Below are 15,671 nucleotides of genomic sequence, written 5' to 3' on the forward strand. Positions count from 1 at the left end.
TTTTTAAGGGAGATGTTGATACCTGGGCTTTTTAGATCAGTATTAAATTGTGCTCAGCTGACCCAGTTTCAACTGTCTTCCACTGTTAAAACTGCATGCTTTAGGTTTCTTGCTCCAAGACTAATTCAACTCTACAATGACCTTAAGTCAGACTAAATCTTTTCTTTTATTCATTTTTTCCCATTTTTAGCTTATATTGTATGTAACATAACATTCCCTTTTATTATGCTCTAGGAAGCAAGGCTACAACAGGTTTAGGATCTCTTGCTGCCTGTCCATCTTGCCATTTTAAACTTTTAACATGATAGACAATTGCAACAGTATGATGGCAGGGCTGTAGTTCCAAAGATCATTTACGTTCCTGTGAACCTGTGGAAATCACTAAGTGATCAGAGAAGAGATGAAGGTAGGTGCCCTGCAGGATGAGACACTGGTAGAACATGTTGGTGGGATCTTGCCATCTTGTCCATGGAAGAAGGTGGAGTCCTGCAACTGTCACGGGCTGGGGAAAGGCAAGGAATGCGATTACAGACAAGAGACATCCACAGGAAAGGAACTTTGTTACTGGTTTCTGTTCACAGCCTGTCTGCATTTCCTCTCCTAACCACCTCTGCCTTTTACTTACTGTGACTGCCTTTTAATGTCAATAAACGTGAATTCATTTGTAGGCTGGGGGGTTGTGACTTGTATATTAGGGAAAGTTTCTTTTAAAAGGTGCTGTTTGTTCATGTAGCTTTACAACACAGTTTCAAAGTTGTTAACTCTTTATGCAAGTTCTCCCCTTTACCCCAAACCATCACTTCTTGAAGTAGGCTTAGAAAACTGCTCCAGCCTCATCTGAAAAATAGTTGTCTCCGGAAAGTACTGACTTTGGGAGATGAGGAGGGTCTGATACAGAGTAGTGACCACATTAAAAAAAAACAAATGGGAAAAGGAGAATGTAGACAGCAGCTTATAGGGGAAGGGGTGTTCTTGAACTGAACAGCTCCTTGTTACCAATAAGAGGGAAGATTATTGCTTATCAGAAAGTGGGCTGGAAAGATCCTTTATTTTTTTAAAAAAGCTGAGTGGTGTGTAATTCAAAAGTGAATTCAGCTGTTCTCGTATATGCAGGATGAAGCTGTCCCTGCCTGGCAGAGTTTAAAATACAGGAAAGGTGAAGGGCCTGAGCCATCCCAGTAACTGAAATAACAGCCCTTGCACTATTTCCCTCCTTCCCACTCCTTTACTGACCCAACTTTTCTACTTCTTTCTTTAATGATGTTATCATCATATTACTCCATTAAAGATGGGAGAAATTACAGGAAGAGTTGGGCAAAAAGCGTCTAGTAGGCCAACAGCTCTGTCATCGGTTTGTTGTTACCTGTGTGAATTCACGGCCGCCTGGGTCAGTGTCTTGTCTCTGGTTTCCTCCTTCCCTGTCACCCCAGTGATGGTTTGTGAGGTGCTCTTTTTTGGGGGGCCCATTCCAAAGAATATTTTGACAATACGCTTTAGCTTAACCTCCAGTTCTGCTCCCCCAGCTCCAAGGCCCTGCTGCGCCTCCCTCTGTCACCATCTGCGGTGCTTGCGGTGGGCCCTCGGGGCCAGCTGAAGGCGATGCCCGCGCCCTTCGGCACCGTCGGGCGTCGCTTCCCCGAGCTCCAGCAGCGCGGCACCCAGCCCAACCCCAGCCTCCCCGTTAAGGGGGGCCGCCTGTGCCGGGAGCTCCGTCCCGCCCGGCCCCGGCCAGCGGCAGGACGCGTCGCCCCGGGGCCGGGCGGGGAGCCCCGGGCGGCGGGTACCTTGCCGTAGGCCGCCTCGGTCTCGGCGATGGTCCTGTCGAGCTCGCCGCGGGCGGCCAGGTGCCGCGCCAGGCTCTCGCTGGTGCGGGCCAGCCGCTCGGTCAGCGCCCCGATCCGGCCCTGCAGCCGGCTCCGCTCCGCCTCCTCCTCCCGGATCCGCCCGCTCAGCTCCTCCCGCCGGGCGCGCAGCTCCGCCAGCCCTGCGCGGCACGGACCCGTCAGCCTCGGCCTCGGCCTCGGCCCCGGCCCCGGCCCCGGCCCCGGCCCCGGCGCCGCTCACCCTCCCGCAGCTCCGCGTTGTACCCCCGCAGCGCGGCCTCCGGCCCGCTCATCGCCCCGGCCCGGCCCTGCCCAACGTCCCGCCGCGCTCCGCCTCTTCCTGCGGCGCGGCGCGGCCCGCATGGAGCCGCCGGCGGGCGCGGAGCTCTCGGCCGCCTGGCACACGCTCAGCACCGCCCTGGTGCCGCCCGCCGCCCTGGGGCTGGTGAGCGGCGGCGGCCGGGCCGGGAGGCGCGGGGGGCGGGGGGCTGCGGCCACGCCGGGCCCGCCGCGGGGGCGGGCAGGGGCCCGGGCCCGGGGGAGGACGCGGCGCTCCCCGCTCGCCTCACGCCGCCGCCCGCGGGGCTGCGGGCCCTGTGGGGCCCAGGGCAGGCCCCGAGCCCGCCGGTCTGCCGCTCCGCCGCCCCCCCCCCCCCCCCCCCGGGGTGGCTGAGGTGGCCCCAGCCGGTCTCCTCCGCTCCTGGGCCCGGTTTTCGGTGCTGCCGCCGGGCAGGCGGGAGCTGCGGGGAGGAACGGCTGGAGCTGCCGGCTTGGGAAGAGGGGAAGGGGGGGATCCGGCCGTGCGGCGGCTTGTATTTGTTCGGGGGGCTGTCGGGGAGAGGCCGCGGGGGCCCAGCCGAAGGCCGCTTCCCCCATCACGCCGGCCAGGAAAGCGGCCTTGCCAAAGAGAGGTGCTGCTTTCCCCCGTCCGCGCTGCGGCTCTGCTCCCCGAGGGAGCTGAGGTCGGCCACGGGAGGTTTTGCCCCAGAGCCTGGCTTTTCGGGGACCCGAGAGTGGGTCGCGGCACTCCGGCCAGCGCATGTGTCCTGCAGCAGCCGCCGACAGGGACAGCGATGGAGGGCGTTGGGTGTCAGGCCTGGGAGGTGGGCACTTGGCTGCAGGCAGCGGGCTGAGACCCCAGCAGGGGTCCATGGAGGAACGGCATCCGCCTGGTGCTGTTTGACAGCAGAGTCCGTGTGCATTTGGTCCCCGCTCTTTGAGATGAGCAGTCTCTTCTGCCACAGATCCTCCGAGAGAAGTCTTTATGCGCGCTTAAGTCGGTATCCCCTCCGCTTTTCAGGCAGCACCGAGGTCCGATGCTGTGGGGCCGCTGAAGGATGCCGACCTGCGGGCAGCCCTGGACGTGCTGCGGTGTTACGACTTGCACTCGATCGTGGAGGAGTGGTTCATCGAGGTGCTGCAGACTGACCTTCAGGCAAATATAGCTCCTGAGTTCTGGAACTGCATCGGCCAGTATGAAAACACAGCTGATGAGCCCCAGTGCTCCTCACTCCTTCTGGACGCTTTTTGTCTTCTCAAGTGCCGCCTGGACCCCTACCTTAACAGTCTGGAACTTCTGGAGAGGTGGACCAAGGCCGGCTTGCTCCTGGGGACAGGTGCTCAGATGCTGCAAGAAAAGGTCTACACCATGTTCAGAGCTATCCTTTTCTTCTCCACTACCAAATCCTTCCAGGAAATGATCCAGCAGTTCTACAGCCGCACTTTTAGGATATATATGCGGCAGTGGAAGAAAGGAGAAGATGGATCGAACGAGTGTGAGAGCAGCATGAGTGAGACTGAGCAGGAGAGTGATACGGAGGAGGGTGGAGCAGAGAGCCCGCTGTGCGCCGGCTGCAGCACCAAGAGAGAGCAGTGCTGGTGCCCCAAAGCCATGGAGCAGTTTCAGCAGCTCAATGACATTCTGTACGTAGGTTTCGGGGTGGTGGCTGTCACTCAGAACAAGCAGATGGTCTGGATGGGGAGCACCAGCAGGTTTGCTTGATACCTGAAAACAGTAGGAGTTATGTGTGAGGTCAGGCTGTATCATGGTACTGGGTAGAGGACTTGACAAAGGGTTTCTGCAACCAGTTGCCACGTGGTGGTTGAACTAGAGCAGGTTTTTAGACAGAAAGTTCATCTCCGTGGATATGAGAATATCTTCCTCTGGCTCTAAGGCCTTCTGTCCACAAGGAAGCGAACTCTTCTAAATGAAAAAGCTTTTGATGGCTAGAAAATAATGTTTCTAAGGAAAATGGGATAGCAGTAGTGTCATGTGTTATATATGCAGTGCATCTGTGCGGGCTATCAGAGCTTTTAAACTAAGAGCTAGGCCTGCATCTGTGGAGCTTACAGGGAGGAAGGTGCCTTCAGGTAGTTAGATTTTTTCTTTATTTGCTTGTACCTTTGCTTCCATATGCTCTGAATCGGGTCGCTGTCTGTGTCTGTAGCCGCCGGCTGAATTTGCTGGAGAGAGTGAGCGCTGATGCCGTCACGACCATCTTGCACAGGATGATAGAGGAGAGGATGGAGCAAAGGTGCAGGGGGGAGTACGAGCACTCCTTCCTGAATGAGTTCCAGGAGGTAAGGAAGGCGTGCGGGCAGTGAGGGCCCTTCCTTTGGAGATGCGCAGCTGCTCCTGTTACTGCTTTAGCAGCTCAGGCTAAAAGTGGATTCCACAAAAACACCTGGTCCAGAGCTATGACTCCCACCATCCCTAGCAGAAGAGGTGATTTTGATTTAATGCTGGAGGGGAAGGTTTGCTCTGACCTGTGCATAATGGACCATTATATTTCACCTGGTGATGTCCCTAGTAATGAGGGAATTTCTGTGGTTCTGTTTTGCAAACTACAAGAACACGTAGTGCCACCTAGCCTGCAGAGAACCCTCCCTCTGTGTAGGTGGGGTCATAATTTGAATTTGTGTGGTTGTTTTCTTTCTTTTTCCCAATTTTTCAGCATCCCTTTAAAATAGGAAGTGAAGCTGGGAGGTGATGCTCTGGCATTGATCTCACCAGTGGGCCACATACAGAATTAAAGTCCTTCCTTGCACCTACCCGTTGTTTTCCTGCTACCTTAAACCGAGTTTGCGTAGGGCTGTTTACCCAGTGTGACCTTAAAATAAAATTCTTCTCTGGGTTATGGCTTTTCCAGGGTACAGTCCTGGCTCTGCAGGCTTGCCCTGTGCTCTTTGTTCCTCGATGCATGACCTTGCCTTTTCCTGTGTTGAAGAACAATGCGTGAAGTGAGGTTGTCATGCAAACCAGACTGCTCTCTATGGTTGCCCTAGTTGCCTTGCTGTTTGCTGTGCCGGCTGTTTTTTTTGTCTGCAAATATCGGCAGTCATTTTATATATACTTCCCTTTAGTTGCTGTGCAACACTTTATTGGACTTAGTGTGAAATGCTTCTGGATAACCTGGAGATTGTTTAAGGACATTTTAAGGGCACCAGAGAAAATGCAGCTGCATTCTGTTTGTCAGACATTGCAGAAGGTCTTCTTGCTCCCGCTGCTTCAGAAAGGCCAGCGTGTTTGGCTGCAGAATATTGGAGCGTGTCAGAAGTAGGAAGAGGTGATTTAAAAAAACCCCAACAGTAGAAGCGGTATCCAAATTGGGAAGCTATTTCAAAAAAAGACAAGAGGCACAAGCCTGGCAAGCTAGAGGTAAAATAGAAGTCTGAGAAACGGCTTCCTCAAAGTACAAAGTGCTGACAGCAAACCCCATTTTCAGACACATCAGCAGCAGTCTGGAGCATCAGCCGCTAATCAGGCTATAGCAGGAGCACTCAGAGAAGATAAACCCATGGGGAAAAATGGGTTGGTTTGATAATAATTGTATTCCTTAAAATTGAGTTGCTTTGCATCAGTTAGTCCTTTCCTTTTGTTCTTTAGGAGAATTCTTTATCAGCTTTTCCACAGTTTTGCCCAGATGTTCTGTACTTGTCAGGTTTGTCCTGCTTTGTAATTAGCAGAACTCGTGCATTCCTTCAGTGTTTCTTCAGTTGAGTAGATAATTAAAAATTAACATAATCAAACCAGATCTGAACTTAGCATTTTTGTTTCAGGCTGTCCAAATCTAGTTATCAAAGATTAATATTTACTAGCTATTAATACTCAGATATTATCCCAGGAAGTGCTACACATTTGCCACCTTAAAGTAAAAATAAAATTTAAAAAAAGCATTTCTTTTTAATATCTGGATATTGTAGTTGAGTACATTTGAAATTTGGCAGTTACGCATTTCTCTGTAGAAAACTAGATCTCAAATATAAAAAATTACCCTCTGATGCTCTCTGTTCAGGTTTTTATTTTATTATTCAGTGACTAGGCTGGTGGTTGAGGTCTTGGTTTCAAGTGCCTGAGTTTGGTTGGTAAGAGTATGGCTGTGAGTCCTTCGGATGGCTTGCTCGCTCTTCGTTGATTTCAGGAGTCATAGAAATTTTGGGCCAAGGATGATGTGATGGGCAATTTGCTCATATTCTCGTAAAGAGAATAGTTCTGCAAGAATAGAATGGAATGGAATTCTGCAAAAATAGAATAGTCTGCAAGTTTTTTAATATACCCTGTCCTTTTTGGAGCCCAGCACGTATGCACAGTCCTCAGTCACCCTTTATCTTCTCATACGCATCTGCATAGTCCATATCCTTTATCTTTAGTTAAAGTTCACGTTCTTTCAGCTAGGCTTTCCCTGGCTATAACCCAGGCCAGGGTGCATTTGGAGAGCAGCTGGAGGTAATGCTGTCCTTGGCTAGCTGCTCATTTCTGCTTGCTGTGGTAGCTGCCCTGGTGATGGGGTAAGTGTGGGATGTGGTTGTGCGTCCAGCTGTGGTATTCACCATCTCTGTACCCTCCCTCTCCTTTTGCAGTGGATTGAGAAAGTGATTGGCTGGCTCAGCAGGGTTTTTCTGCAAGATGGTCCCTTGGCACGCTCCTCTCCAGAAGCTAGCAGCACCTTGAGGCGCTGGCGGTGCCACGTCCAAAGGTTCTTCTACCGCATCTATGCCAGCATGCGCATTGAAGAGCTCTTCAGCATTATTCGAGGTAGGTGGGACCCATTCAGTGTGCATTCACTCTTGGACTTGGTTTGGATGAATGGTAGATCTGTCTTCATCTCCTGATGTGCCATGCTGTCTCCTCTTGCCTTCCCACAAGAGCATGGCGTTGTTTCTAATCACTGCTTAGTTTGTAGATTTCCCGGAGTCGAAGCCTGCTGTGGAGGACCTCAAGTTCTGCCTGGAAAGGACTAATCAGAGGCAGCAGCTGCTCAGCTCCCTGAAAAGTGCTCTGGAAATGCGACTTCTGCATCCTGGTGGGTTTTACATCCCCGCATATATCATAATACTGTAAGGAGCCTGGGCATGAGTGGGGATCTACTGGGAACCATCATCTGATTTCGTGTTTGATGAGTGAGAGGCAGCCAGGCTGTGCCCATCACGTGCTCCCTGTGTTCGAGTGTGCATGGGCAGCAGTAGCTGATTATATCCCAGCCCTTTCTTGCCTCATTTCTGCAGTATGGTGAGGACCCGAGCTAGAAGTTTAGCTTTGAGGCAGGTGGGTAAAGTCTTCTCTGCTGTGTGTGGTCTGAGCTCCTAATGCACAATCTGGGCTCAACTGGTTTGTAGTAGTCTCTGAGCCTGTGTTCACAGTTGGAACTGGTTTCTCAGACATACGGATCCGATCTCTCCCTTGGGCTGGGGCAGTAGGGCAGCAAGCCCTTCGCCTCCAACTCCACGGATCAAACAGGGGGCCTAGAGCATGCAAGTTCCTTGCGTCCAAGCCATTAGTCTGTGCTCTGGGACTCTTGACTCCCTCTGCCCCTCTCCTGTAGGAGTCAACACATCTGATATCATCACTCTGTATATCTCGGCCATCAAGGCCTTGCGGGAGCTTGACCCTTCCATGGTTATCCTCGAGGTCGCCTGTGAACCCATCAGGAAGTATCTGAGGTAAGAGGCTTGCAGGGCAGTCTTACACATCCTCTTTCCCTCTCTTTCCTTTCACTTGCTCTGTTTCTCTTCCCTGTTGGCAGGACTCGGGAAGACACGGTGCGGCAGATTGTGGCTGGTCTCACAGGGGATGCTGAGGGCTCTGGTGATCTTGCAAATGAGCTCTCGAAAGCTGACCCGGTGACCCTGGAGAACGGCCAGGAGAGTGACGATGACATCTCAGAACCAGGGGACTGGGTTCCTGACCCGGTTGATGCAGATCCAGGTTAGATCCCAAGACCAGAAGTCCTGACGGCCTGCTGTTTTCCCCAGTGGGCTGTAGTCTTGAGCAGTTCATCAGTCCTCTAGAGCTGAGCTGGGCTGGGGCAGGTCTCTGTTAATCTCGTGCTGTTGTCTGCTGGATTTCACTAGGAAAATCAAGTTCCAAGCGTCGGTCCTCGGACATCATCAGCCTGCTGGTGAGCATCTATGGCAGCAAGGACCTGTTTATCAACGAATACCGCACGCTTCTAGCTGACCGGCTGCTACATCAGTTCAACTACAGTGCTGAGAGGTGAGGTCCAAGTGCCCAACTCCAGGGCTTTCCATGGTAAAATCACCTGATAAAGGTGTGCTTCAGACTCAGTCCTATGAACAGCTGTTTCTGGAGCCAGGAATGTCTTTGGCCATTTCCTCTGCAGCTTTGGGTTTGCATCTAGAATTTCATGCACTTACCTCTTCTCAGCTGCTTCCTGCTTAGTCCTTCCCTTGGCTTGCACTAGTAGGGCAGCAGTTAGGAAATTGGAGGCACTGACACCCTCTTAGCTCCATCCCACATGTTCTGGTGGCCCTCACAACCTGCACAGGCTGCTTAGGGTCAGCAGAAAGTGTCAAAGTAAGAAAAAGGAATGAACTGTCAGGAAACCTCAGTTGCAACCCAACTATGTCTCTTGATTCAGCAGTTGCGGTATTTTTCCCTTCTGTGAAACGCAGCTAGTGCGAGCCACGGCTGGGATAGGCAGTCTCGGGCAAGTGGCTTACCAAATGCTGAGGTTGCACTGTGTTGTTAAGGGGAATGGCTAGGTGCCGTGCTTGTCCAAGTGAAAGGGATGGGAAGGTCTTCAAAAAGCTGCTGGCCTACAGAGAAAGTGACCATTCCTCACTTAGATGCTAGGAGGCATCCTGTTCAGCTAATGTGCTTTGCGAGGCTTCCTAGGAAGATCACCCTTGTGCCAGGGACTGCATTCCTGGCTGTGTTGCAAGGGGTGGAGGCCGAGCCAGGTTCATCTGTCTAAGGGACCTGTGTCTGATCTATTGTTTCTCTTATCAGGGAAATCCGAAATGTGGAGCTGCTGAAGCTGCGGTTTGGTGAAGCTCAGATGCACTATTGTGAAGTCATGTTAAAAGTAACTTTTGGGGTTTTTTTCTTTAAATTCAAGTCCTGGGTGTTTGAGCTCATTGGGGAAGGGGAGAGACTTGAGGAGTGACCCAAAAAGGGTCTTTTAGGAAAGTGGGGTTCCCAAAATCCCAGTGAGGGGGCTGATTTGTGACAGGCAGAAGTGCATTCAAAATCATCTCTGTTTTTTAAGCCCTGTGGGTCAGGTTATCAACTCTGGGAAATGGTTGCTCTGGTGCTGTTGTCGTTCCTGCCCTTCCTGCAGTACAGTATTCTGGCGTTGAAGAGCTGGGCTCTTCCAGCTCCTCTAGGGTTGGGACTCTGGAGTTTAATTCACTTCGAGCACTGTGGGAAGAACACTGTCCTGGTTTCAGCTGGGATAGAGTTAATTGTCTTCCTAGTAGCTGGTACAGTGCTATGTTTTGAGTTCAGTATGAGAAGAATGTTGATAACACACTGATGTTTTCAGTTGTTGCTAAGTAATGTTTAGTCTAACGTCAAGGATTTTTCAGCTTCTCATGCCCAGCCATCAGGAAGGGTGGAGGGGCACAAGAAGTTGGGAGGGGACACAGCCAGGGCAGCTGACCCAAAGTGGCCAACGGGGTATTCCATACCATGGGACATCATGTCTAGTATATAAACTGGGGGGAGTAGGGGCAGGGGATTGCTGCTTGGGGATTAACTGGGCATCGATCACCAGGTGGTGAGCAATTGCACTGTGCATCACTTGTACATTCCAATCCTTTTATTATTACTGTTGTCATTTTATTAGTGTTATCTTTATCATTATTAGTTTCTTTTTTTCTGTTCTATTAAACCATTCTTATCTCAACCCACAAGTTTTAGTTCTTTTCCTGATTTTTGTCCAGCATCCCACGGCAGGGGGCAGGGGAAGAGTGAGCAGCTGTGTGGTGCTTAGTTGCTGGCTGGGGTTAAACCACAACAAACACAGGTCTGGAGGGACTGCAGTGTAGGCTAGCGTTGAGCTGTAAGCCCTTCCTTAACCTCCCCACAAATGTTTCTGAGTATGTAGCAGACTTTCTAGTAGACACACGTGATCATGTTCTTTCCAATGTCCCTATCATCATTTGGAGACAATGCTAGTCACCTTGTTTAATCGTCTCCTTTACTAAGGGTTAGCACTGACTTGGAAGAGAAGGAGCTGCCTTAGCTTCCTCTGCCTTTTCCAGGATATGGCTGACTCGCGACGCATTAATGCTAACATTCGTGATGAGGAAGAAAAGCTCCCAGAAGAGGAGAGGCCACCATTCAGCCTTGTTGCCGTTATCTTGTCAAGTGAGTTCTGGCCACCACTGAAAGAGGAGAAGCTAGAGCTTCCAGAGCAGGTCAAGGAAGCCATGGAAGCCTATTCCAAGAAATATGAGAAATTAAAGGTGAGGCAACCTTAATGCTCCTCAAAAAAAGCCGTGTGCTGTTCAGACTTTGTTACATAGCATGGGTTTTAACATCCCTTAAATTTTAGCTGCTAGTATACCCACGCTGTTATGGTGGAATCCTAAAGTCCTTCAGCTTTGAATTGGGGTTAGAAGCTGTGCTAGCTTACCTATTGTCAAAAGAAGGGTTTATCTCTTTATGGGGTGTCTGAGTTATTATAGTGATTGCAGTTAAGGAAGAGAGTTTTCGAAAATATGCCATTGTTTGTTAGTTAAATGGATACTGAGGTGGAAGTTTTTAGGCATCTTAAGTCTGGTCTAAGCTTGTTGGCCTAAGTTCTATAGTAGTAAGTGACATCCTGTCCCTGTTGGGCCTCTCTTCAGGACCCTGACACTCTCCTCCCCTGTTTGTCCTCTTGTAAAGAAGCTCTTTTAACATGGTCTCATTTTAAGATTCACCGTTAGTCTGGAGTTAGGTGAATGTTGCTTCCTCTTATGTCTGTGGCCTCTCCCAGGTTGTTTTGTTCACTTCTGGAGGGTCCCTGTGTTGTCTCAAAAGCTGGGTTCTTTCACCCAGTGTGCTGTAAGCCAGTCAACACATCGAGTTGAGATATTTGTCTTTATTGCTATACTGCAGTATAGGGTGCCAGGTCTCCAAATACCTGCACACCTTTAGAAAGAAAGGTTGAGGTTTTTATACAATTTTTTTACAAGGAAACACATACAACAAAAATTGTGATAGGCTACACAAACTTATACAATGAAAAGATCTTTTGAGCACGGTCATGCTCTTGTCCAGCTCATTATACTGAGGTGGTCTCACATTTATATACTCATTATGCACAAGTGGGTGTTGATTTTAGTATTAAAATTAAGCAAGGTAAGGCAAGGACAGAGTCTTTTACTTGATTCTCATCCAGCGTTGACTAATCTGCCTTTATCTGTGCCTAATGAATAATATGTTCTTGGTTATACATACTGCACATATTCTAACTCTGTTTATCTTGATCACCTAGCAGTGTCTCCAAGGTAATGTATTTCTTCATACCAACTATTTCAAAATTTGTTAAGTTTTGCCAATCTTGTGAGTTAATTCTGCGAGTTACTATAACACCTGAACTCTGTGTTAAGACAGTTTAGGTGCAAGCATTTTTGGCCAGTTTGACTGTGGCTCAGACAAAGTCTGAATCCATGCCTTTTTAAACAGCATGGAAGGGTGGAGGAGAGGCATACAGAGCAAATGTAACCAACCATGCAGTGTTCTTCTGTTCTCCAGGCACCTGATCATGGCAATTAGTCAAATAGAGAAGGCCGAGGTGCATCTTGCTCTGCACATACAGAACAAGTTGGAAGCAGGAGCACCTGTCTGGAAGTCAAGGAGAGATCTAGGTGACATCCAGAGCTGTGGTCTTGGCTTTCTCATCTTGCAGCTTCTTACCTGGTATAGTGCAGAGCACACATCTGGAGCATGGATGAGTCAGATCTAGCTGTCATGCCAGTGTAGTGTCTGTATGCACACACAGATGGTTCCTTGCAGCCAACCTGAATGCAACTTGGTGTCTCATGCAAATGTTCCCCTTTGCCTGTCCACTTGTGCTCTGACTCCACTTCAGGCTTGGTTTTCTATATCCTTTCTTGAACTTGTTATTATGTACCAGGTGATACGTGCCATAAGGCTGGGAAGCTCATACTTCTAGATCCTGTCTCTTCTGCTGTAGCTACGTACCAGATGTGGGTGCCACCTGATTTCTGTGCCTGCAAAAAATTAGTTAGGGGAGGATGCAGGAGGAGATGCAAGGAGGAAGCAGCCTCCTTGAGCATCCTCAGGCTTCAAAGCAAGCAGTGTTCTTTTCACATCAGTATCAGAAGAAATTGCTTCTCTTCTGAGGAAATCCTGCCCCAGATGAGTATTTATTTTCCAGTAGGAGTTTGTCCTGAGTGGCTCAGCTGGTCTTCCTCAACCTGTGCTTACCCTACCAGAGAGCTGAGTGACTTTTTAGGTATTGGTCTTGGGCAAGGGCTGAACAACAACTTGTGCTGAGGAGGATGTTTCCCATGAGGGGGTAGGGGACGGCTGGGTGGTGGCAGTGCTGGTTGACTCATGAGGAGGGGAGCAGCTTTCATGTCTGGCAGAGGGGTATGGAGCGCAGCTGGCCCTGGTGGTAGAGGGGCATTTGCAATAACGCAGTGCTTAGTGGTTCCTATTAGAAGATCTGCTGTGAGTGGCTGCTTCTCCCTTTTCCAGGCCATGAGGACCCTGAACTGGAAGTACCACCTGGGCCTGGTGAGCTTGGACGTGGAGCTGGCAGATCGCACCCTCTCCCTGTCCGTCTCTCCTGTGCATGCCGCCATCATCCTGCACTTCCAGACCAAGAGTGAGTGCTGTGGCAGAGACTCAGTGTACCACCCGTGTCTGTGTGCTTCCCGTGGGAGGGTGGGAAGGCTGTGTTACTCAGGTAGCTGAAGGCTCTGAGAGCTCTGGCAGCAGGACCAAGACCTGGTTCATGGGCTTGGATCTACCACAGGGCTCAGCCAGGTCTCCAGCTCTTGTAGGAGACAGCACCCAGCAGGGCCACAGCTCAGCACCCGGTCTGCTTTCAGGCAGTCACTGCACACAGCTGCTTGCTCCTGGCTTGCTCCCCAGCCTTCCCCATCCTCTTACTAAGTCCTGCCATGCTGGGAGGTGGGCAAGTATCCTGTTCTCTTCTCCAATATCCATGGTCTCCACAGGTACGTGGACACTGACAGAGCTAAGTGAAGTGCTCAAGGTACCGGTGACATCACTGAAGCGTAAGATGACGCTGTGGCTGCAGCAGGGTGTCCTGCGTGAAGAGCCCCAAGGCACCTTCACTGTGATTGAGGAGGAGCAGAAGGACCAGGTGGAGAAGGTCGTTCTGATAGACAGCGATGAGGAGGGGGACTCTGCCATGGCGTCACAGGCTGACCAGAAAGAGGAAGAGCTGCAGGTATCCGTCTGTCTGTCTCTGCTGCTTGTGAAGCCAGCAGGACGGTGCAAACATCCCATGCTGTTGGTTTTGGGGAATCTGATTAAGATGATGGATTCAATTTGTATTTTGTATTTGCATTTTCCACTGCAAGGGGCTAAGTCCAGCATGAGGGTTTTTTGAAGCGGGTATCTCTTGATTAATGCTCACTGGTGCAGGTGCTGGATTGCAGCCTTTCCTCCAGAAAAATGCCCAGCTGCTGAGCCAGGCAACCGTTTGGACATCTCTAAATGTGTTTTTTGAGTTTTAAAAAAGAAAAAGTCTGAGACATGATTTCATGTTTGAAAATAGTCATAACTTATTTGGATTCACCCAAGCAGTGCTTTTTGGCACTCTAGACTGCCAAAAAGGCTTACCTAGCACTTACAGCTGGACTTTTGCCTTCCCTGTGTTGTGGTTCCTGGATGCTTCCAGTGCTTTTTCTACCCATGTGTCATGTTGTGTGTGTGTGGGTTGTGCCACTGTGCAACACGGAGGTGTCATACTGGTGTTTATCCACTGAGGGTCATGCACGTACTGCATGTCAAACCCTGCTTTCTAGCTGTGTTTCCCAACACCTGGTGCTGTTCTTGGGTATTTCCTGTTTAAAGACTACGTGCTCATGGCTGAGAGCAGAACTTACTGCCAGCCACAGCCTTGCTCTGCTTTTGGGATACAGGATGCTAAAGCACCCTTTTTCTTCATGGTATAGATGTCAGTATGGTTTACTGTTGCTTGTGTGTCCCCCTCTGCAGCTGTTCTGGACATACATCCAGGCTATGCTGACAAACCTGGAGAGCCTGTCCTTGGAGAGGATTCACAGCATGCTGAAGATGTTTGTGATGACGGGCCCAGTGGTTACAGAAATCGATATACAAGAGCTGCAGGGTTTTCTCCAGAAAAAAGTCCGGGACCAGCAACTCATCTACTCTGGAGGTGTCTATCGCCTGCCCAAGAACTGCAACTAGTCTGCTAGTGTCCCTGCTTTCCCCTCTGCGTCACTTCTCCGTGCCTGTGCTCAGCTCCAAGGTGCTGCCCAGCTATCTGCATCCTGCTGGGTAGTTCTCTGCTCTGGGGGTTTGCTGTGCCCTCTTCCCCAAAAGGGTGTCCTTTTCCACATGGAGACAGCTCAACAGCAGCCTGGGCCATGCACCCCACAACTGCTGGGTCTGGGCCTGCTCCCCACATTGCTTTTCCTCCCATACATGAGTGTCTGGGCCCACTTCACTGTTTAATAAAAAGCAGCAGTCTCCTTTTTCAGATGGTACCAACTCCTTTGTTTCCTCTTGGCAGAGCACTCTTGGCATCAGCTTTCCTATGCTGAAAGGGCAGGCAGGAAACTTCCCAGTCTGCTGGGCACTGGCTCCCTTTCCTTGGGTCTCCATCTGTAGCCCTGGGAGGTTTTGGGAGGGGGACTGTTGGCTCCAGTTGCTGTCTGGGTCTCTTTGTGTGGCTAAAGCAGCGTCTTGCAGCTGGCTGTGATGAGCAAGACGCTACACAAAAGCAAGTGTTCACGCTGTCTCCTTTGGCTTATGTGGGAGGAAGACCCCAGGGTCTGCTTGCCCTTGTTTGGGACTCTTAAATTTTGTGGAATAATTTTATTGTGGGATGAAGAGTGCTTTAGATGGATGAGACGTAGCAGTTCTTCAGGGCAAGTTGTTTAGTCCTGCAGGATAAGTAAGTGGATTAACCAGGCACTGGTAGGACTGCTTTACTATGGCACAAATACACATCTCCCTTCCAACACCATGGTGGCTGCCCTCGAGGGTGCATCGTCTTGGTGTGCTTTGGAGTTATTGGCACCACTGAGATCAACGAGGCAGTTGGATGGGATAATCCCTGAACTCTGTTGGTTAAACATCATGCCCCCCAACCTGGGTATCAAGCAGTGGGTTTCAGGATTGTATTCTGCATTCAGGGTGCCTTAGTCCTGCTTTCTGGGTGCGTTTTGCTCATCAAGAGGAATATGCTGGGGAAATCAGGCTTTTACTAAAAATTTGCTTTCTGTGAAGCAAGGAATGAATTTCCACAGCCTAAGGAGTCTTTCCCCTCCTCTGCTGAGTATTCCTTCCCAGCCTGTGGGCACTGCAGCAGCTGGAACTGAGATACCAAAGGGCCACGCTCAAAACACTGGAGCAGCCGGTAACCCTGGCTG

At 50.4% G+C, this 15,671-nt stretch overlaps 1 protein-coding gene across 1 annotated transcript; it reads left to right on the plus strand.

The window, feature by feature from the left end:
- The first annotated feature begins 753 nt into the window (after positions 1–753).
- Positions 754–14,776, plus strand: ANAPC2 (anaphase promoting complex subunit 2). The gene is made up of 13 exons (XM_049831895.1): positions 754–2,268; positions 3,124–3,746; positions 4,271–4,403; positions 6,684–6,858; positions 7,007–7,126; positions 7,646–7,763; positions 7,847–8,028; positions 8,175–8,316; positions 9,073–9,148; positions 10,329–10,532; positions 12,778–12,907; positions 13,263–13,498; positions 14,272–14,776. Exons 1-13 carry the CDS (start codon positions 1,813–1,815, stop codon positions 14,482–14,484), a joined length of 2,808 nt encoding a protein of 935 aa, XP_049687852.1. The 5' UTR covers positions 754–1,812; the 3' UTR covers positions 14,485–14,776.
- The last annotated feature ends 895 nt before the right edge of the window (positions 14,777–15,671 follow it).

Source organism: Accipiter gentilis, chromosome 29 (assembly GCF_929443795.1).
Source record: "Accipiter gentilis chromosome 29, bAccGen1.1, whole genome shotgun sequence".
NCBI classification, from domain to species: domain Eukaryota; kingdom Metazoa; phylum Chordata; class Aves; order Accipitriformes; family Accipitridae; genus Astur; species Astur gentilis.